Source organism: Ceratosolen solmsi, unplaced genomic scaffold, assembly GCF_000503995.2.
Source record: "Ceratosolen solmsi marchali unplaced genomic scaffold, CerSol_1.0 scaffold10, whole genome shotgun sequence".
In the NCBI taxonomy this organism is placed as follows: Eukaryota; Metazoa; Arthropoda; class Insecta; order Hymenoptera; family Agaonidae; genus Ceratosolen; species Ceratosolen solmsi.
The window spans coordinates 26,860,766-26,885,697 of record NW_011948412.1 but is presented as its reverse complement, the minus strand read 5'-3'; the positions used below and the strand labels follow the sequence as shown (position 1 = coordinate 26,885,697).

The following is a 24,932-nucleotide window of genomic DNA, read 5'->3' as shown; positions in this document are numbered from 1 at the left end:
TAATTTAATATTATCATGAAATATTTTATGAAAATTTCGTTATGCGTTATCTTTAAAAGTGAAATATTTTTGGATCGAAGTAGCTGTATATTATTGTAGTTAAATTTTCTTTTAAGACATATACATAATATGTTTATTTATGAGAATTAAAAATCTATAATATTATTTATAAAAATGTAAATTAATATTTAGGTACATAGATAAATATGAATTAAAAAACGTATTTATTTAATAATTGATTTTTCAAAAAAAAAAATTAATTATCGAAAATAGAATTTAAATACGAAAAGAAAATATTTGAAATTGATAAAAGACATCGTAGGCAAAAAGCATTTATAATTGTAAATGAAATGAAATATCCGTATATACTTTATAATTATGTTCAACTTCAAAAAGTACCGTTGCACTGAAATTATAGATTGATTATTAATTTATATTCATTATAAACTTATTTTAAGTTTCAATAGATGAAAGAAAATTTATTGTTTATATAATTGACAATTTTATTATTGGCAATATATTTAATATATTTATAATGTTGATAAATGTAAATTTTAATTTTATTTTTTAATTTTTGGTTTTTGAATAATATAATAGTTTTAGATTGATATGCTATTAATTCGAATGATTTTTTATCGAATTTAAGCAATTTTCACTTATATGTATATATATATATATATCAATTCTCTGTTATTCATTATATGACATATGCAAATAAAAATTTGTTATTACATCTAAAATATCGGCATTCGGTATTTGATTGTAAAGAGTTAATAAGCATAAAATGTTTAAGTATTTCAAAATCAAGCCATATTCAAATAGGAACAGTTTATGAGTTAAAAAATGAGGAAAGTGGTTATAATAATAAGATAATTTAATTTATTTTTTATTTCTCTATCCTTCTTAAGGAAAGCGAACAAGTAAAAAAATTTAAAGAATTCCTTTTTTATTGCATAGATATATTAATAACATAAAATTTATTCCATAGATTCAGAGAATTATTAATTTGCAATTAATATTTGCATAAAAACGATTGTCTTTGATTTGCAAATTTAGAAAAAAATAGACTCTCTAATTACAGCACAAATAAATATTAAAAATGTAAAAAAGAAATTAAATTTACTTTAAAAATAGCGAAGTTCTTAATATATATATAATTGTTTTTATTATATTTATCTATATGTTGGGTATTTAAGTATATGATGGGAGATACATTCGATTTTATTCAAAATTGTTAATACTTATTATACGAAACGTTATAAAATGTATTTAGCATTTCATTTTCTGGACCTCGAATAGTTAAAGATAAACGTTTTAGAAAATTTCGTTTAAATGTTTACCCTTATCTATACACTTGATATTGTACAGATGTTTTTTCCGTATTCTTATAAAGGAATTTGAAACTGCATGTTTACTCACTGGCAACAATTAAATTTAATTTCAAATTTGGAATTTCAAAGTGAACTAAAATAATTTCATTTATTTATCAAGTGTTCAAAATTAATTTACTTTGATAATAATGTTATATAATTAGATTTTATTATTGTATTTCTTGATAGATATTTTCAATTCAACTCACCTTAGTAACATATTTTAAGAGAGTTTTATTTTTTAGATACAAAATTACTGTGATTTAGGGGTTAATTAAACAATGAATTAGTAAGTTTGGTATTGTGAATATATATATCTACATTTAAATACATGGTTGTTCAATTTTTATTTCGTTTAATAGATTAAAGTTTATAAAAAGTGCCTATAATAATAATAGTATTCATTAGTTATTCATATTATTATTTTATATTACCAACAGATATAAATTATCATTAAAATATAATTATATTATGATGTTTGTTTAATATAAAAAATCTTTTTCATTTATAAACTGAAATATAAACTATTTACTATATAAACTGGATCTATTATATTCTAATAGAAATTGCATTATAGTTTTATAATACCTTAAAAAATTATTTAAAAAATGCGTACAAAGATATACTGTGTTAAAGCATACATTAAAAATAAATTTATGGGAGATAGTCTAACATTCACCGTGATCTATGTTGATATAGGGGAAATTATCTTAATCTAAAATACTTATACGTAAGTTTCTAATATGTAAAAAGTTAATATTATTTTTAATATACAAAAATACTTTCTTAAAAACAAAGTTAATATTATATATATATATATATATGCATATAAATAAGATAACTACATATAATTATTTAAAATATATATTTTTATAGATTTCAATAAAAATATTTCATATGCAAAATATTGAATCATATAAATTAAATGTAATATAATGTGAAAAATAAACCTTTATATATGTTAGATAAAATTTTCAATATTATATAAAATTTAACGAGTTTTACCATAAAAAGACGTAATAGTAGATAATTTGCATGTCATTGCATATTGCAAATATTGCATGTCATTTCGCACATTATGTTGTTCTTTATCATAATTGCCGATATTGATGGTATCGTCACCCCTACTTCAGCATAGTTATAATACAGTTGTTAACAATTTGGATTCTGTACATTACTTAATTTTATTTTAAACACCCCTTGTTTCAATGTTCAAATTTTATTGTCAAACATAATACATTTTAATTGAAGAGAATTTTCAAAATTGGAACTTTTTATTTATTTATAATAATTGAATTTTTGTATCGGCAAAATAAATATAAAAAGAAATTTTTTATTAAAAATATAAAATAATAAAATTTAGAATAATTATAGTATTTGTTAAATGTAATTTAAATCATTTTTAGTAGACTTTTAATAGAATAATTTTATACTAGAATTTTTTAGAAATTTATATTATTATTTTTGTTCAAAATAAAGATACCTATTAACATAAAAGAATAAAGAAGACACAGATAGAAGAAGAGAGAGAGTTTTTGTTGTATCAAAAAAGCATTTAATACATTTATAATTTAAGTATATTAAATATAATATATTACAGATTTCCATACATTACACTCGACACAGTGATATATTACCTTTATTTAAATAATTCAAACCCTTATGATTATCATTTCGTATTTAAGTTACTAAAAATTGAATTAAAAAAATTTTCAATTTCTGAGTTTTTCTGCGGACGCATGTAAGAAGTAAAAGCTTCAAATCAATTCTAATTTTTTATTAAATAAGAATTAAGGACTATTATTTTTTCAAAGTAAATTTTTACTTTTTTAATTAATTCTAGCAATATTTATAGCAATTGAATTATATTAAATTAAATTGAAAAAACAAAAACGATATAATATAGAAATATAGAATAAGATAGAATAATATAGAAATAATAATAATAATAATATAATAGAAATAATATAGAATAAGGTAGAATAATTCTAATATAAACATTAGTTATTAATTTATAAATTATTTAAATTATATTTAAATTTAATTTAATATAAATTATATTTTTATTTCAATTATAATAATTATATATATAAGCATACAGAAAATATCGCTTTTATCAATTATTAGTAGTAATTAAATTTTAGATTTACTGTAAATTGATTAATTATGTAATTTACAACTAGAAACATAAGGTAGAAACAAGATACATTTTTAGAATTAGATTATACTGATTACCTATATTCAAAGAATATAAATAATGGCTCATTCAAATACCGTTATTCTATACATTTTTATTTAAAAATATAATTGAAATCCTGTTTTGAACAAAGTAAATAAAATTTTACCTATTAATGAAATTAGTGTTATCGTTGTTTTATGATTCAAACAAAATTCAAACAATATTAAGAGTGTTATTAATGCCAATATTATTGAGCAAAATTTAGTATGATAGATCAATTAATAGCGATTCATTTTGTACTTGATGCAGAACGGGAAAGACGTATAGGTACAGCAGCACCAAGCGTCGGCGATTCTTCGGCTGTCGGATCAACGGCAGATGCGGTCGGAGGACCGTACACCGTCGCCCCCTCCAAAATTGCTGTTTCCACCCCTGGTGTGAGTAACCCCTCGACAAGTTCGTTCGATTTCTCTTCCACAACCGACATCATCACTACAACACCTCGAGTCCCATTGAATAGTCAATTACTCCAGGTAATTATTGGTATTTTGAAACTTCTTTCTATTTGTTTTAAAGTTGTTAAAATTCATTTTACTTCTAATACTGATAATACTATTACATTTTTTTATTTATTTTTTTTATAATTTTACTTTTTTAAAATTTAATTATTGTATTTGATTAATGTCAGACTATTATTAAATCTTTTTAATTTTTTAAGTAAAATATTAGGTAATAACACGCGGAACTAAAATTTTTTATATTTTAACAATATTTTATAGTAGCAATATCGTAAATATTGATATCACAGACGTAAATAATATCATTCTAAATTACATAAAGTGATATACTAATGCATAATTTTTAATTATTTCAATAATTATAATAATCTAATGGTACTAATTTATTATTATTATTAAAATAAATATATTATAATGTGTGATATTTATCTCAATAAACTTCATATGTACAGTTATAAAATTAATATTGCAGCATATCGAAAAATACCTTTTATTAGTGGAATTTTATATATAATATACGTTTAAAATTTTAAGCCTTTTTTATTTCTAAAATACTTAAAATTTTAACTTAAACTTAATGATTAGTTCGTTTTATTAATATGAAACTTACAAATGAAGAATATGGAGTACTATAATATATAATCTTGATTTTGTATTTGTAATAAAGAAATAAATATTTTTAATATAACAGATATTTAACATATTTAAAATGCCTTTCTTGACAATGGAAGATCATTAAAATTTAATCTAGAAAATATTTATGGTGGATTTGTATGAAAATATAAAAATATTATATGATGGTGTTAACGAATCACAGCAATAAATAAAGAAATTTACTTCATTACTGAATATGGATTTTATTTATTAGGAAAATTTAGGAATTCCTACGTATCGATCATTAGCATGCTTATCTAAAGTCCTACATAAATCAGAGAGAGGGAGGAGGAGGTAATAATACTGTACGTTCTTGGTTCTCTGTACTATTGTCTTAAAATTAATTTTGTAAATGATAAATAGTTTGTAAATATTAATTTTCATTTTAAACAAAAATGTAAATATTTAACTAAATAATAAATATAATTTATTAAATATCAAAGCTTATATTATTGACTAACAGCATTTTCATTCTAAATTTGAGAAAGTACAATATCATTGATTATTTCTTATTTTTTATAACAAAAATTGAAGTTGGTATACTGTAAATATGTTCATGCGTACATTTATATATTAAGTAAGTGATATTTTTAATCTACCTTAAAGACAATGTTATAAACTAGTCAATAAGAAACTTGCACCATAATTTCATTTTCTTAATTAAGTATCTCTTTCTTTAGTACAAGGAACAAATTGTTTCTGACATCAGTTGTATCGACTCTTTAAGTTCATGTTAATGTAAATATAATTTTATATTTTTAAAACCATATTTATAAAAATAACTCTATATTGAACATATACGAAATTTATGCATAAATTAAGCTTTTCTCAGGAATATTTTTAAATATGAGAATTTGTGAATTGAAATAGTTACAGAAAAATAATTAATGCATATAGAAGAACAATATAAATTAATTTTACTGAATGTTTCGAGTTATTAAACAAAATGTGGTTTACAAAAATGATCATTAGTTATCAACTAAAAAGCTTGGTTGAATTATATAACATGTAGAAAAATATTATTAAAATAAAAATTTATTTTTAAATAATCAAAAATGTTAAAATATATACAAAATATATTGTTTTTTAATTATATTTATAATGTATTAGGAAACATCTATAAGATATATAGAATGAATTAAAATTTTTTAATGTTTTTATAATTGTCCACATAAATAAAAATTTAAAAAATAAAATAATGATTTATTTTAAAGAAATTTAAATATACTATTGTTTACAAAATAACTTTTAATTTACCTTCTCATTAGCTATTTTTAAATTAATAATTTCAGATACGTGATTGGTTTACGGAGAAAGAAGATATGATACGCCAACAGATCGTTGTAGTGGGTGATGTAGATAACATCCTTCAACTCATTAACAAACAAAAGGTCAATTTTTAATCCTTTAATCAAATAATTGTTTATTAAAAAAATAATGATTAAAAATGTGAGAAATTTAACAAATTTAAAGGTATTTGTTTGGTCTCTGCATTAATATGACGATGATTATTTGAAATACTAATAACAATATTGTTATTATATATTTATAACTTCTGTTTTTAAAATAAATTCATTTAAAAATTTAAACTAAAAATTAATTCTAATACACAATTTTCATATAAAAGTAGATTTCTTAACAAATATTTTTTCTTGTTTGTATTTATTATTTATGGTATGATGAACTATATGAATATTTAATTGAATTAATAATTATTCTCAATAATTAATTTAAATGCTTATCTTTAGGATTAAGATTTATTTTTCTTTTGTCACTCGGACAATATATTTATATAACGTTCACTTAACAAATTAATTTTTGTTATATTGATAGAATAGGTTTCTATTATATATATCCTATTTTATAGGAGTTTCTTTCAGTGAATTTAATATAACATATTACAAATTTAAACAGTAGTTTAGAACTAATTTTAATTACTAAAATAATTATTTATTGATTTTTATTTTTGAATTATTGTTATAATAGAAATTATTTATTTTTATTTACATTAGATTTTTATTTAGATTACTTCAATTAATAAATTAATAAATTAATAAAATATAAAGTTTGTAAAATGTCCAAATATAATTAGAAGATTTAATTTCTTGAGTATTAATACGTAGAAGGTAAATGTAGATAATCCATCATTCTAGATTGACAATACGAAAAAATAGAGTATTTTTACATTTAGCTTAAATATTTATAAAATTAAAAAAAAAATTGTATAAATTTTTTTTTAATTTGCATATTTCAATATGGTAATCTAAAGTATGTATTAAAAAATTGATGTATTAAGTGCTTCTTAAATTATTTTTTAATAAGTGGATATCAAATAATTTCGAATTTTAATTATATTGGTGTTTACGAATTGTTTCGTAAATAAATATAGTGTTTTAATTATTCTTTGTATAGACTTAGCTAAATATGTGAAAATATTTGAGAATAGCATAGTATAACTCATTATTATATATAAATTTAAAAGTCTTATATATTGAAATGAAATAGAATGAACAAAAATTCATTCGCGGTTGAATAAAATATCTAAACCTAAGGATAGTTGATTATTAAATAAAATACTAAAATACAAAAGTCAATTATAATTATTAATTAAACTATTAAATATACAGTATATAAACTTCTCGTTTTGTGATTTTAAACTTTCAAGTTTACGAAATTGTTAATTGCTTCGAGCAACATCTGGCACATTCATTTATTTATACATGTGTGTACTTTTATACATATATATATAGAAATGGAGATAGATAGATAAAGGAAGAAAATATGTGAGTAAGCAAACGTGTAACTCTAAGGAGCGATGGAAAAAAGAAAGTATCAGTGCATTGACATACATATAAGTACACATGGTGAATCTTAAGTGCTAACGCACATGCATCGATTCACATTTAGGATACAGAGAGAGAGAGAGAGAGAGAGAGAGAGAGAGAGTGACTAGAAAAAAGAAAGAACTAAGTCTATGAGAATAGTTTTGTGTCAAACTATCGATTGTCTGACTAACTTGCGTGTGAACAAAAGAGGTGCAAAAGAAACTGTCTACCTAGAACTGGTGATCGATGGGTACTTGAAAGAAAAGGAAAATTGAGGGAGGACTAGCAAACTATTTTATATGTACCATGCGATGCTTGAGAATCGTTTCCTTGAACGCGAAAAAATTCTGCCTCATATCGATTTCATTTTTTCGTACACAAATAATTATCTATCTCGCTTTTCGCCACGTTTAAAATTATTACAGAAAATGAAACCAGCTTACAAATAGAGAATTCAGAATTTTTTATTTATACTTTACGTTAAAATACCAGACTACAAATGACCATCTAAAGATATTTTATACAGTCGTAATGATAGAAATCAGTAACTGAGATATTTAATATTTATAATAAGATTTGACAGAAATTTTGGTCAATTTGCAATAAACTCAACGATGAAAAGTTTTAAAAAGTCATCGATAAATTAAGGATGCCGATTATTTAAGTTAGTAATAGATAAATAATAATTAAAAAAGAATGATAGAATAATACTAAAGATGTCTGATAGAATAACTCTTAAGGTTATTCAAAATTTTGTTAAAGTATTAAAAAGTATATCAATAAATAACAAAAAGAAATATCATTACAGATTTTTAAACATTCAACGTTCTTTAAACTTATATATTAATTAGAGTATTATTTCCCATATTTGTTTTTTTATATTATTATATATATAATGAAGTCTTATTTTGAAGAATTTAAAGTAAAATTTCAATAACGAACAAATATAATAATTAACATTTGCTTAATTATAAATACAATGTTCATTTAAACTAAATATTTTAAATTTATGAAATTTAAAATAAAATATTTTATATTTTTTTATGATACATCCTTTATTATAAGATTTTTGCTATAAAGCTTTTATATGATAGTATCCATGAAAACAGTATAAAATATAATAAGAAGCTCGGGAGACAAAAAATTTTAATTTTAGTAATCCTTTTTAATTTGAAATAATACATATTTTCTAGCATTTTTATGTACTTTATAAAAAATACAATTTTAATTATTTATATTATAAATGTTTATATATTATAGCCACATTGAATAAGTAATGAACTAATGTTTCTAAACTGTTTGGAATATTTTGCCGATACGTTAAAAAAATAATTATGATATTTCCACGATTAATATAAATGCTTTATTATATGACGTTATAAATTTATTTTGTATATATTCATTATTATCAAAATACATAAAACTCATAGTAATGTATTATATATATTTTGTATATTATATACAGGTGATTTTATTCCTTCCGTATTTTATATCTATTATTTAAATTAGAATTCAAAATGACTAATTAAATTCACGATGTAAGAAAGTTACTGTTTTATATTTGAGCAAATATATAAATTTTGCAATAAATTAAATTTTAATGAGTAGTTATTTAAACATTTATATAATTTTACGTACTAAAAAAAATTTTAGTCAGTTTTGAGGGAGCTGGAACAAAAAAAGCCACAATTGGATGAACTTGTACATACAGCAGAGAATCTGCGTGCGGACACTAACCGACAACAACTCCATGGCAAGGGTAAGTAGTTATATTCATAAGATATTTTATGTATTTTATTTATAATAAATATTATTTTTTTCTTCTGCTAAAAAAATTCTGATTCATTATTAAAAATTATTAATGATATCCTTGTACGTATATTATAATTATTGAATTTTATTTACTGTGTATTTGTACAAATATTGATGTAAACTTTCCTATATAATTTAATAATTTATATTGCTAAAAATATGCAAAAGTTTTACATTACAAATATTTAATTATATTTTTTATTTAGTAATAATGTATATTAGAAAGATTTAAATATATTCAAGTAATATCTTTTCTACGAAATTTATTCTAATATTTTCTTACCAAAATTTACTTTAAATATATGTAATTACAATCACGGAAGTGAACAATGGTTTACATTTTTTAAATTAGAAAATATAACATGAATTAATCAATACGTTATCAAATTTTAAGTATTTATATTGTTTTAAAGATTCCTAAATAACAGAGTTTTTCTTGTTTGTTTGTTTATATACACAACATAAACTATAGGTATACGTAATTTGAGAGAAGGGTATCAATCAATGTATTAAATATGAGATTAAATCACGATAAACAATATAATAAAGTATAAAAAGAAGTACAAACATGCGTGTACAAAAAACCTTCTTTATTTAAAAAAATATATGATCGAGTATATTTAATTTTGTAACAGAAGATATAAAGTACATTAAAAACAGCGATAATATCAATTATTAATATGCTTGTATTTATTAATAATATAATATATAATTGATGTTGTTAGATGGCATATCTCAATACATAAACAGAAATAAAGAAAAATAAAAATTAAATCATCACTAAAAATAAATTAAAATTTCTTTCGACGAATATTGTTATTTGATTATACACTTATATACTTCAATGGCTTATTAAATTTATATACCTGCGAGCTCAGATATGTTTTATCTATTGAAGTATTATATATTTTCCTTGAATTATTATATATATTCTCATTATAAAATTACAAATGTATTATTAATTATAATTATTATAATTATTATAATATTTTTATATAAATTAAGCTTTGGACAACTATTAATATTTGTAGAATTTTTACTAAATATAGTTTAAATATTTCAAAAATATTAATTATATATAAATGGAATTAAATACTGAACCATTTAAAAAGAATTAATAAAATATCTTTTTGTCATTCAGAATGTAAGTTTATTTAATTTTTCAGATACCGGTTTTTAAATCGATTATTTAACTCTAAGAACAGATATATAAAAATGAATTAAAAGATCCTATAAAATACATTTAATTTTGGTTCATTTTTAGTATATAGAAATATTTCTTATTTATTATATTAAAAACAGTAGGTACTTGTAATTTATAAAACAAATAAGTGGTTTTATGTGCTTGCTAAAAAATTTACTATTCAAGAATTCCTTTTTATTAGCTATTTAGTAAAATATATTTTTATAATATAACGACTAATAAGTATTTTGCAATAGTTTTGTTAAGTCAATTTATTTTTATAGTCGACTTATATGTTGTCTTTTTTATTGGACTAATATTTATCGCCATTTGTAGAAAGTATATGTAGAAAATAGAGCAATCTTAATGATGTCAATATAATTTGAATTTTGTTCTATTTTCTTTTTAAACGCAGTTATAAGACTAAATACTACTTAAATTAAAATTTTGTTGAAAAAACTGTAACATAATTTCTGTTAACCATATGTGCTAATACAGCGTGCTTTAGGAACTAAAAGCGAAAATTCATTTTTAAAATAAATGGTATTATACTCAAATAGTCTTTAATTTACATAGTTTGAAGTAATCAAAATTATAATTTTTGAAACTAATAGTACAATAATTTTATTCTTCTCCTTTTGGTTTTCTTTTTTTTTTTAATTAAATTTACTTTAATAAAATATAACATATTTTTATAATATTTAATTTACTAAAAATATTAATAAATAAAATTATAATATTTATAAAAACTTGTTTTATATGAGTTTGAAGAATGTACAATTAAACCGAAATATTAAAACTATGCGAATAAATATATATTTTTTTTTAAACTACATTATTAAACTTAATATTATTATTGATATAATTATTATATTGAAAAAATTATAAAAAATATATATTCTTTGATTAATTTTCATTTCTAATATGTTCTAATATGTTTTGAATAGTATTTAAATTCTTTTACAAATAATTAACTTCTAATTTCAACATCATAAATACTTTTCACTAAAGTCGTAGAATTATTAAGGATAATTTATATTTGTATGAAAAATATTGAAATTATTGTGCATGTATACAATATATACTAACTATGTTATGATAAAAATGTCTAATATGATCAAATATTTAGAAGATTATTAAGAATTAAAAATGCTAGATATAAAAAAATAAATTATAATAATGAAATAAAGAGTTTTAATTACAAGAATAGATTCAAATTGCATTATTTTTTTGTTTCATATCGGAATATTATAAAAAAAAATTACTTCTAAAATTAGTTAAAATAAAATAAAATTTTTCATATGAATTTAAAAATAAATACTAAAAATTCACTAAAATATTTTGAAAATAATAAGAATTTTATATTAAAATTAATTCGTATTAAGCTAAATATTCACTTCAAATTTATTAAATTTATTTCCCTAAGTTTTGATTCTTAAAATTTTAAATTGATTTATGTAGTCTAATAAAATTAAAGTAAATAAAAACTAAAAGCTGTTGAATGAAGAGAAATATGTTTTAAAAGTTTCTACATTTTTAAATTTCTAATTATATATTTAATATACTATAGATTTTACATTTATAAAAAATATATAAGTTAATATAAAAAAATGTTTTGAATTAGTGATTGAGTGAAAGTAAGATAGAGAGAGAGAAAGAGAGAGAATGAGAGAGACAGACAAAGAGAAGTAGAATAATTAAAATTTTATGTTATATGTTCCACGCCATATATCTCTTTCTACTATATATTTTTTACTATAATACAGAACTTTATTTAATTATATTAGTCAAATTATATAATATAATTTTTTCAATTACCTAGTTCGTATGGCATTAAGTTTGAAGTTAATTTGATCGTATATTCATTTTTTGTCAGTGAATAGTTGTAATATTTATAATTCGAATTTGATAGTTGACTAGACGTAAACAATTGAATATAATGCTTAATTTCTATATAAAATCTAATTTATAAATTGCTATTTTATCCATAATGTATATTATATCCTTTTTATTTAAATTTAATATCTTGATTGTTTCAAATTTGTTTGCTAAATATGAATAAGCTACATTGTTTTATCCATCATGTATAATAAGTATATATATGGTACTTTAGTTTAATAGAGTCACTAAGTTCGGTATGTATTTTATAGCAGTATAAAATTTTTCAAAATCTTTGTATTTATAATTGAAAATATTATAAAACTGATATCCATTTTAAAAGAGAGAGTTTAGCCCTAAACATAATAAAATTTTTGTTCATGTTTTTACAAAAAGATAAACTGTATTATTAAAAGACATTGGAAACAGTACATTTTGAAAAATAAGTATTGATGTATAAAAGTAGATAAAGTGAACGAATAGTAGCATTGATAAGGACGGAGCATGGGAGTAATATCGACGTTGGGAATGGCATCGGTTACCTTTATGTGTTGATGTGAAACACAAGCAAGGTAGGAGAGAAGAAGATAGATTACAACCGACAGAGGGGGTTTGCCGGTACCACTGCCGTCAACGCTGTATGGGGTGCGCATAGGAGAAGTTACATCGACTAGTATACCCGCGACCGCTCCCTGTCTCGTCTGCTTAAAACCACTTCCATTTTTTTTGTCATTTTACTAACATTTCTTTATTTAAATAATATTATATAGAGTTATACATATCGTGTATACATATAGTTATTTATATATGTATTTCATGTTTTAGTTGTGAGTGTGAAATGGGAGTGAGGGCGGGAGGAAATAAGTAAGCGGTGCTTGTATCGTCCAGTGAGTTATTCTTATTCTATCTACTACATTATAATAATAATTCAAATTCGTATTTATGATATTGAGAATTTAATGGTAACGTTTGATGTGGTGTTGGCCACATATATATTCGTGTTACACGAGGATATTTTTTGCTTTATAAATATTGTTTTAATTTGTGATATTTTTAGAAATAAGATTTTTTTTTTTGATAATAAATATTAAGTTCCGCTTACTAATATGAAAACTACCCGAACATTTATATAACTTTATGTTGATGAATTAAAATGGACTTAAGATCAAGGAATGATCAGAAATTATGTTTTTTAGAATACATACAAAAAACTAATAATAATGTAGTCAAGGAAGTCCAAGATAATAACGATTATGTAATATTGATAAATTTGATGACGAATTTTTATATAGATTTTTAATATTCCTTATAAAGATCGAAAAAGACTAAAAGCAAACATTATCTAACTTAAGTTGAATTTTCAAAAATAACAAATTTTCACTGATTATGAATTATTTATAATGACTTTAATATTTTTATAACAAGTAATATAAACGAGCGTTTAAATAGATTAAAATAGTATGATACGTTAGTTCCTTTTTAATTAACAAAAATGGCATTTTTATATATATTTCACACTGCCTCAAAACTTCAATAGTAACACATTGATTTAGTTATTATAAATAAATACATTTATTTATCGTAAATACAATTCAATTAAAAATATTAACAATTTATATATTATTATGCCTACATATTTTGTTATGGCTATAAACTAATATATATATATATATATATATATATATACATATATATACATATGTAAAGAAATTATAAATAATTCAATGCACTTAAATAATTTAATTTAAATTAATGCCTTCTGTAAAAGAACATAAAATTACAAGAACCATTTTAGTAGAGGGACGATTGAATGAAAGCAAATACCGAAGGAAAAAGTGCAACATATGTACAATCAACGTACTTGCGAGAAACATTGATAGGAGTTAGGAAGAAGAATTATGTAGCATTGGTGAATCCAATTTTTCCTTGATTTGAATGATTCCTTGATTGATGATAATCAGTATGTAATAAGTCATGACCAATATTTGTAAGAATGTAAGAAATAATAGGTATAAAATTGGATTTAAGATGAACAATCTATGAAAATAAAATTTATAGTATTGGCTTTTACTTTATAATTCAAGTGCATATCTTATGTTCACTAATGGAAATTAATATTTTGTGCTAATATCGATGTGACATCATAACATAAAATAATATAAAATGTTAACTTAATGCACATTTTGAGGTTTGCTTCCCTCTATACACACTTCTAATTATATAATTGAATTTTAGGGGTATATTATTCTATATATTGGGAAAAAATGGACTGAACAAGTTTTTACTTATAAATCTGAAGTATCAAAGATTTTAATAATTCTAAAAGTAAATACTGAATTTTAACATTTGTTTTATGTTACGAATAAACTACGTTTTATTAGCTTATTTTAAGTTTATAAAATAATTAGAAATGAGCGGAAGTTTTATTTAATACACGTGTTTATAAAATATTGAATTTTGCAAAGTTGAGATTATAATATTTTGTATTCATATTAATATAAGAATAATGAAAAAATTAAAACTAAAATATTTTTTTATCATGATAGATTTAAAAAATTCACTTCTATAAAAAAAAGCATTTTACATAAAAATAATTAAAAACATCTAATAAACTGTTTAAAACTTATTAATTCATATTTATATCATTTTTATCGAATATATTATATATCGATGGAAATACATCATTAATAATCAAGTAATTTAAGAAAAACTTAAAACTGTATTTATTTATAAAAAAATATTCGTCGATAATTTCGAATAAATTGGATGCATTGTAATATTGTGTTATTTTGAGGTGTGAAAATAATTCCAACGTTTGTACAGGGTATAATTATAATGTTCGAAATAATTGTTATGAAATATTTTGAATTAAAATGTTAATTTTTAAAAAATTCTTAAACTTTGAATATACTTTGCATTCTATCATTGTTTAAACAATTTATTTATTATGATGGAAGTAAAGAAATTGCAGAGGTATGTTTTTTTAAAAGAGAATATCAATAACATGTAACCATTACTTAATTAAATTAATTACATCATGCTAAACATAATTTCTGTATAAAAATTGATATATTAAATAAATTTTAATATTTGTATCTGCTTAATATAAACATTTTCTTTTAATGGTATACATTGATAGATCTATTCTTGAAATGATTAAAAATAATTTATAAAGTGTGTTGCGAGAAGTATGTAGATACATATCACATTGTGTAAGGAGTATATATAGAAAAGGTTATTAATATTATATTACGATCTTTGATGAATTAACACAAATAGTATAATTTATTGTAAATTTATAATTTATAATAAATATGAAAAATAATATTTAAATTAAAATTATTAGTAAGATTTGTAAGGATTCAAGAGCTTTGAATCATATTCAGTAAAACATTTTTTGAAAGAACAAAACACATTGTATCCATTTAAATAATACATAAATATTTTAATTTTCTTACAATATTTCAAAATAAATATTTTATTAGGTGTACGATAGATTCAATAGCAGGCTTATGAAATATATATAACGTAAAATACTTAGAGTACGAACCTTTATATAATTAAGCATAATGAATGGGTATAAATAAATAATAAACATAATAAATAAGGAAAATAAATATTGCTATATTATTTTTATATTAGAATAAAACGATTTTCATAAAAAAGGTCGTATAATGTTACAAAGTTGAAAATGCAATTACAAACTACGTTCACTATTTAAATGTGAAAATCCTACTAATTAATAAATACTTTTATAAGGGGACGCTTTAAAATATCTAACAAATTAAAGTTAAGCTTAAATTTTGTCCATTTTTTAATTCAATGTGATTATTCTGAAACATTTTAGAACGTTAATATCTCATTTTATTTAATACTATTGATCAACAAATTGATAATTTTAAAATAAGCAAGCACGAATAAATTAGATAACAAGAATTATGTCTCGAGGTGGCCAATACACGAATAGTTATAATTTATCTGTCGGTCATTTAAACAATCATTATCGTTACAACAATCATCCAAACTCTACATCCTAATAACGCGCTCCAATTTAGAAAATCAACAGATAGGCATTCCCTTGTCAGGAATTGTGCCATCCAGGATATATTCATCTTTGAGTAGTTGTTTCCGTCTAAATTTTATACATAGTCTTATGAATCCGTTGGGCCCCGCAGTATTGGATCACAATCTATTATACCTTCCAGAGTTAAGATGAGGATGGCTTTCGTTATTTCACAACATTCAACGAACAATCGTCAAGGTATATATTTTTTCTTCAAGAATCTATGTATATATTTCTCTGAAATTTTAAATTATAATAATTTTTAAATAATAATTTCAATCACGTTATTTTATTAAACATATACTTAAAAATAGAACATTAAAAATTATTGATAGAATTTTTTTAATAATAAAGATCATTTAATTAATATAAGATTTTTTATATACTAATTATATATTAATTGAAGTCTTAAAGGATCTTTAAGGATTTATAAAAATGTGATTAAATTTAATATAAAGTGAAGAAAGTAATTTGGATAAATTTTGTTCTCAAAATATGAATAAGATATGATATAAGATCAGACAATGTAAAAAATCTTCTGAATCCTTTAAAATTTCATCTTATATTTTCTACGGATGTAAGAAATAAAACAGATTTTACAGCCTTTTCTATTTTTATTAAATTGTTTTTTCGTCATTGTTAACGATGTGTGATAAGTAAAAGGTAGACTTTTATTTTAAACCGCGAAAGTCATTCTCACTTATATTTAGGTTGAATAAGAATATGCATATGAATGTATTTCGTCATATACATATATACGTATCATTCTTTAGTTTCCATTATAGCATGGGAGAGACAGATTACCCTGTATTTCATAAATATATTATGTGTGTACTTATCCTTAATACTGATAGAAATAAATAATATATTTGTAGAAGAAAGAGTGAGCGAGAGAGAGAGAGAGAGAGAGAGAGAGCAGAACACAAATTACTTTTTAATATCATATAATATAATGTATGCATAAATATAATTTCATTGCATCTTCATTACTAAATATTTTAAGAAAATATATAAATCTATAAATTTCTTATTATATAAATAGTGGATAATATTCTTATAAAAAATACATATTCAAAGTGTTCCAAAATGTCTAAGTTGAGGTCTTAAAAAGGAAGATATTGAAGGTTTTAATAATTACCAAAATTTACTTATCAGAAAATCTAAAATAAGAAAATTGAAAATTTTTATAAATTTTTTTGCGATTATATAACAATATAATTACAATAACAAATTTGAGTCAAATTTTAAATTTAAGATATTTTTAATTAATTCTATTATATACTATAGGTATGCCTTCTATATATGTGAAACAAATTAAGATTAATATATTAATTTATTAAACAAATGTATTTACAATTTCTTTGCTATCCGAGTCTATACTAGATAGATTTTATTTGTACAAATATTGCTGGAAAAATAATTATTTTCATTTCATTTTATTTACTGTCTTAGAAGAATATTGTTTTTATCTAAGTGTTTTACTCATTACAATAGGTAACATACGGCTTTTTTAGATACCTTGAATAATGACTATCACTTTCATGTGGTAGCATTAATGAAACCTTATTAAACTAAACAGTAAAGTAGACAGTATTATACTTCTCACTATACTAGAAGAGTTGTATTTAATTTTATGGCAGTTTATAATAATAATATGAATCTGAAGTTACGTGTATCAATTCTCTTTCGAGTGTGCAATATAAAACATGATTTCTTGTTAATCATAATTCGTGATATAGCACAATCGAAATTTTTACATTCATACACTTAATAGAAGTATGCATTAACTCATGAGGGTTGTTCTCGTAGATTATTTTGTTGATTCTTTTCATTAATGTTTATTAATTTATTAATCAGATATATTATTAATAATTATTTTCCTGATCCAAGAATTTTTCAACATATATGTTGCTAATAAATCTTAATAATTTTTCAGCGGTTACAAATAAGTATGTCACCAAATTATAAAGAGAGAGAGAAAGAAATTTTTCAATTTTAAACCTGAAAAAATTTTTTTTAGCATACTTATTTTACAAATAATAGACCTACAAAATCTATGAAGCAATTTACTTTATTTAATTTATTACATTACAATTTCCGCTAAAAATAATTTATAATTTTTAACTAAATATTCGTTTTGTTTATTTTCTTAATAATTCTATCAAAACTTTAAATATTTTGTATAGAATATATTTACTAAATTTTGAAAAGCACAAAAAAATATATTTTTCATAATTTTTCTTTAAAACTTTATGTTGTTTTTGGAATTTATTTGTAAATAATATTAAATATTAATAAATATTCTTCGGTAATTAACACTTACCACTTTATTAAATATGTTTCATAATTAAAAAGTTTTAAGTTAAACAAGAAACAAACTCAATATTTATTAACTTTACTATTAACTGAACTTTATTTACTTAATTTATTTTTAATAAAATGATGAATAAATAAAAGCTCGAAAAAAAATTTGCTCTATTGTAAATCGATTTTAAAAGCCTAAATTAAACCAAAAATATAATTTATTAATAATAATAATAATTAATAAAAATTATTCCTATTATTATAATCATTAAGTTATATTATTAATATTCTTAATAAGTCATATTATTAGAAAAATATGTAGATCTGTTTGATTATAAATAATAGATAAATAGATATCGTAATCCTTATATACTGTGTCTACAACGTTATAATGAAACTATCTTCTTTAGAATATATTTTGATATTTCTTCTGTAACATTTATTTATTATGATAATTAATTCAATTGCTTAATGTTGGTTTATATAAATAATTTAATAGTAAAACCAGTATTATTGTTTGAATTTACTGTTCTATTCAGGTTTTTTATTCAGTATTTATTCTTACGACAAATATTTAAGATTTTGTAAATATAATACTTAATCAGTTATTAATTGAAAATTAAAATATACTCTTAATTATTAGAAATATATTAATAATTGAAATTTAAAATGAATAAAAATAGAACTTAATGTTGTTTTTAACGTATTTATATCAATTCTAATCAAACAAAAAATAAATAAATTAAAGTAATTTATTTTCTCGAATTTCAATTCTACTAATTTGGATTCTTTAAAAAATATCCAATACTTTTCCTTTTTAATTATGCACTATTTGTCTATTTTGCAATGTTATAGTGACGAAATTACGCGAACATTGGGACGAAACAAACTCCAAGGTTCTGCAACGCAAAAGTCAATTAGACGCGATGTTGGGCGACAGTCAGCGATTCGATGCGAAGCGTAGCGAGGTCGAAATCTGGCTTTCACGAATGGAGAATCGATTGGAAATAATGTGTGCAGTTGGATATACGGCTGATGTTCTGGAAGCTCAGTTACGAGAACAAAAGGTAGAATGATTTTCGTTTGACAGATGCACTCGGACTTCCTTATTCATATCTTATTTTTTTCTTAAACGTTTTGGCTTAATTCGAAGCTTTATAACATTTTTAACTGAGAAAGATATTTAATAAAAAATCGAATTAAATATGCATTATTAGTAAACTTTAGTGTAGTTCATAATTATATTAATGAATATATTAAATAAAATTATTTAGATTGTTAAATATTAATATTCATTTTAATCATTTTAAAAATATTTTTCTCAAAATAGATTATTTTACTTATTTATTAAATTACTGCTTCATTATCTTTAATTTATATAATTTATACATATATACAATTCAACATCAACTTAATGATTAAATTTATATGCTCAAATCATTTTATTATAATATATATATAATATTATTTTTATTTATTTTTATTTAAATTAATTATTAATAAATTAATCTTCAATACTAAGAACTATTTATAAATTTGTATAAAACATTGGCTGATTGATTTTATGTATAAAAGTATATAATGTACAAAATATTTAATATTAGTTAAATAATATTTTTATTTAAAAGATAATAAACTTATATTTAAATTTCAAGACGTTAATTCTACTGATCTATTAGAAAACATATTTTTTCAATTTTATTCCAAAAGATTTAACAACAATAAGTTTACCGACGTTTAGCTTATAAAGAAAACCAGCTGCTTACATCATAATCATTAATTACAAGATAATTAAAATGTTCTTTTCTTTAATATATAGAAGTAAAATTTTATTTTATTATCGCTCATAACATTTCTTTTTGAATTTAAAAATGGGATTAATTATTAGAAATTATGTATTATTTTATTTATAATTTAATTAATAAAATCGCAATTTCTATTTTTTTTTGAAAATCTAAATTTTTTATTTAATACTTAATTAAAAAATTAAAAATGCATTATTAAACCGAATGTAATCTTTGAATATTTAATTGAACCATTTAATTACAACTTTAGATGATTATAAATCTTTAGATATATTGAAAAATTACCTTGGAATAAATTTATATTTAGATTTAAAAGTTGCATAAATAAAACATTAAAAAAGATAATTTTGCGTAAAATTTTGTAATAAATATTTAAATTAATACAATTATAACTCTTTTTAATTGCAGTCATTTCATGCCGAACTTCATCAATATAAACATCAAATTGAGCTGTTCAATTCATTAACGCAAAATCTGATTGCAGTATATCAGCAAGATGATACTACACGTATAAAAAAACTTACGGAAACAATTAATCAGCGATATAATAATCTTAACACTAGGTATGATACTTCACATTTATTCATAAGTAGCTGTAAAAATGTATCGAAAAATTGTTAACGAATTATCCTAGTAGCATTAATACAAATAAATTAACTGTTTTATCTTTTAATTTATTAATTTTTTTTAATCAATTTATACAATATTTGTGATATTATAATATTGAAGAAACTGATAATTATAACGATGCTTGTCTACAAATAGTAACATACTTTTTATTACACGTTTAACAAAATTTTAGAATTATATAGATAATGACAAAGGTACATAAGACTGAATAATTAATTCTATTGAATATAAGAAAATTCTATTCTTTATTAATTATTTATATCTGTTATATCTTATAAGTAAATAATACGAATATAATAAAAACACTAAGCCTTGATAAAATATAATTAAATTTTATATATAGTAATAAGCGAAAATCAGTTTAATATATTATGTATCTAAGTGTTAAAATAGAATATTTTTGGAATTAGTTATCCTACATTAAAAAAAATTGATTTATTATAAATTAGTAAATAAAAATGGTAAGTAATGATTACTTACTAATCTAAAATCAAAATTTTACTATACATATTTGTGTAAAATAGAAAAAAATGTTTTTTGAGTTTAGTCTTTAATATACCTTAAATGATCTATATATTATAAGCAGTATATTCTGTAATTAAATTATATATTTTTAAGTATTATAAAATTTTCTTATAAATTATGTTGCCATATCGTCAGGCCATTGGTTTCAGTAAAAGATGTAACGAATTAATTATATCATATCTATGGAATTTTAAATTTTTAATTAGAAATCTAATTTTGAAATGTTGAATATGAATTCTTTTTTTGTTTAATCCAGTATTATTAATCGTGGAAAGTTATTACACTCTGCGATGAATTCATTACATAATTTTGATCGTTCACTGGATAAATTCCTTGCTTGGGTCAGCGAAGCCGAGTCGTCAACAGAAACGCTGGAGACTGAAGCTGTTCGACTATGTGGACGCAGAGATCAGACAGCTCTGACTCGCTCACAGCTTCAGTATAAGGTAAATTATTGGCATTATCATTATATTTATAATTATTTCTCCTCACAGAAACATATTTATATATTTTAAAGTTTATAAAATCCGATTGACGGTATTATTGGACATTCAGATAAAGTCAAGAAGTTTTCTTTTCTATATAATTTTTAAACAGAGAAAAAATAATATTTAATATTATCAAATGAGTTGAAGATGAGTAAAGAACTGGATTAATTTAAATAATTGTATTTTTATACAATTGTTATTTTTTAATAATTATCTGAATACAAGAAAATAAATTTCTGGGTGTATGTTATCTATTTATAATTCAGTATATACTTTATATTAATATTAATATTTTATTCTGTTAAAATAAATACAATCCATTTTAAAATATTATTCTTCTTTTATCCTATTTTATTCTATTTCAACTTTTTGTCAATATTGTTAACTATACGAGGTTGAAAACTTCATATAATTTTATTTCAGAGATTATTTTTATATTACTATGAAGATTCTGATATAATCTTCCATCTTGTACAAAATGTATTCGCCGTTCCGGCTTGTTTTACCAAGGCCGGTTCGAAGGATACAAATTGATGCCGTTGACAACTCAGAGACCACGGGTGTTGTGTGGTAGCGATGAAAGGTCACAAGTGGAAGGAATATTATAATAATACAATACAAGTATGGCTGATGTATATGCTGTTTATTCTGTTATTTATTGATGTCAAGGTTGATTAGTATTACTATTATTAATAATTGAAATAATTCTTGGGTTGAAGTGATGTGTTTGCAGTGGAAAACGTATACTCATCTATGCAGCTCGATTGTTTGAATGTGAATGTAGAATGGCACGAAGTTTCGTTCGTCGACACTAGCGCTGTTTGAATGAGCACGTGTGTGGTTGAGGTTACGGATGCAGCGTAATGATTGAATTTTACCGCAGAGTGGCGCGAAGCTTGATTCGTCGACACTCGCGCTGTTTGTTGCTTAATTTCATAAGCGTCCGAACTTGAACTAAGGTGAGGGTTGCCGAAAGACACCCATTTAGCGGGCGCGAACTTGACGACGCGTACTGGAATCTATTCCGCACTGTTGCTCTGGGGAGAGCTTCTTCGCCCTTGATTGCTTGTCGATGTAATACTCTGAATCTCAAAGTATGTAATTATGGTAATAATAATATTATTTACGAAGACTGCTGGTTTATTTAAAATGGGAACCTCCTTGTTCTTTCTTCTTATAAGGGGGCTTGTCACTGGACACTTGTCGTTGGAATGCGTCGCCCGCCAATAGGACTTGTAATGATAGCTGTGTTGAACTGCGTTAATAGGAAACTGCCAGCATCTTCGGACTCTGATATGCGGATTGTCGTTGCTCCCTTTGAACTTGTAACGACGGTTTCTTGAACTACGTTAGTGGACATATGAGTGTATGTCGTCGTTCCTCTAGGACGTGTAAGCACTGTTCCCTTCGCAGCGTTAATGGACTTCCGCTTCACTTATTTGAATAAGCACTGCATTGAGAGTTATATCGAGAGTGTTATATCAAGAGTGATGAGTATTGAAAAATCCGCCCCTTAAATACATTTGCTGACCATGAATTTCACTTGAACCCCTTCCCTTATTCTTCGTCCAATCAGAGACTCCACCCTTACAGAGCGCGGACAGCGTCTCTTGTGGCTTCATAGTTAATTAAGGGCCTAGTCGTCTCTTGGTCTTCATGGCAAGAAGAGCTCTCGTTATTGCTGACGCATCTGGCGACAGCATGACAACTTGTCGACAGCGGGAGGGGGGTAGGTCCTCGTAGGTCCGCTCGCAATAATGCTTGAAGTAATTACCGAGCGGAACGAATTCGTACGGATGCCTAACTGAGTGGGTTTTTCCAGATGTTTTATGACACTATTGCTAGATAGTTGCGAGCAAGAAAATTTTGAAATCTATAATTTTACGATATTATTTTGCTAGATGTTATATTGCATTGATAAAAGGTCTCGCAATCTCGAACATTCCGCCCGCCATCAGCAATTCTATTAATGATTATTCTTCACTTTCCGAGATAGAGAGAACTGTTAGCTTATGTGTGGATCGTGCAATGGTTGTTGACGTTGGTTTGTTTTTTTTTATGAGATGCAGCTGGTGGGTTGAATTCCATCGAACATTATCGGGTGACATCAGTGCTGCAAATTTATGACGTTCCTGTAAGCTTCGTGAGAATAATCGTTTTAGTCCTTGTTCGCTTCTGCAAGGGTGATACCACAATCTGAATGCAATGTGTGGGAGATGCTTCTGCGGGATGGAAATCTCCGATAAGCGGCGATGAATCTTTCTGTTGAGTAGTCGCTGACCACAACATGGTGTACAGCAGATGTGATAAATATACAAAAAAAAAACACAAATCCATGCCTGTTGCGTCCTTGCCTCTCGGCCTCTCCATGTTTTTAATGGTAGATGGGCCTGGGCTATTGTAAAATCTGAAAGTCGTAATTGGCGTGGTAGATTGTTGGGTGTTTTTTATTCGTATGCTATGAATGATTTCATCAGCCGTCCTCCTACTCAGATGATTCGTCACGACTTTATGTAAGCTGTGAAGCGATGGAAAGTATGTATATTTGGCAATTTAATGTTGGACTCATGCCACTTGAGTTTATGGGAAAATTAGGCAGCGTTATGTAATATCTAAGGGGGTTTTTCTAGGACGGGCTTCTTTGTCACAATATTATTCCCCGACTATTATTTCCCGTGAGTTGACTGCCTTGGCCTGA

At 22.9% G+C, this 24,932-nt stretch overlaps 1 protein-coding gene across 1 annotated transcript in view; it reads left to right on the top strand.

The window, feature by feature from the left end:
* Positions 1-6,008: 6,008 nt before the first annotated feature.
* LOC105363763 (dystrophin, isoform B-like) overlaps positions 6,009-24,932 on the top strand; it is a 75,266-nt gene continuing 56,342 nt past the window's right edge. The window contains 5 exon segments of the mRNA XM_011501535.1: positions 6,009-6,112; positions 9,200-9,305; positions 19,642-19,853; positions 21,000-21,154; positions 22,003-22,192. Of these exon segments, the coding sequence (XP_011499837.1) occupies positions 6,044-6,112; positions 9,200-9,305; positions 19,642-19,853; positions 21,000-21,154; positions 22,003-22,192 (732 nt within the window). The 5' untranslated portion in view covers positions 6,009-6,043.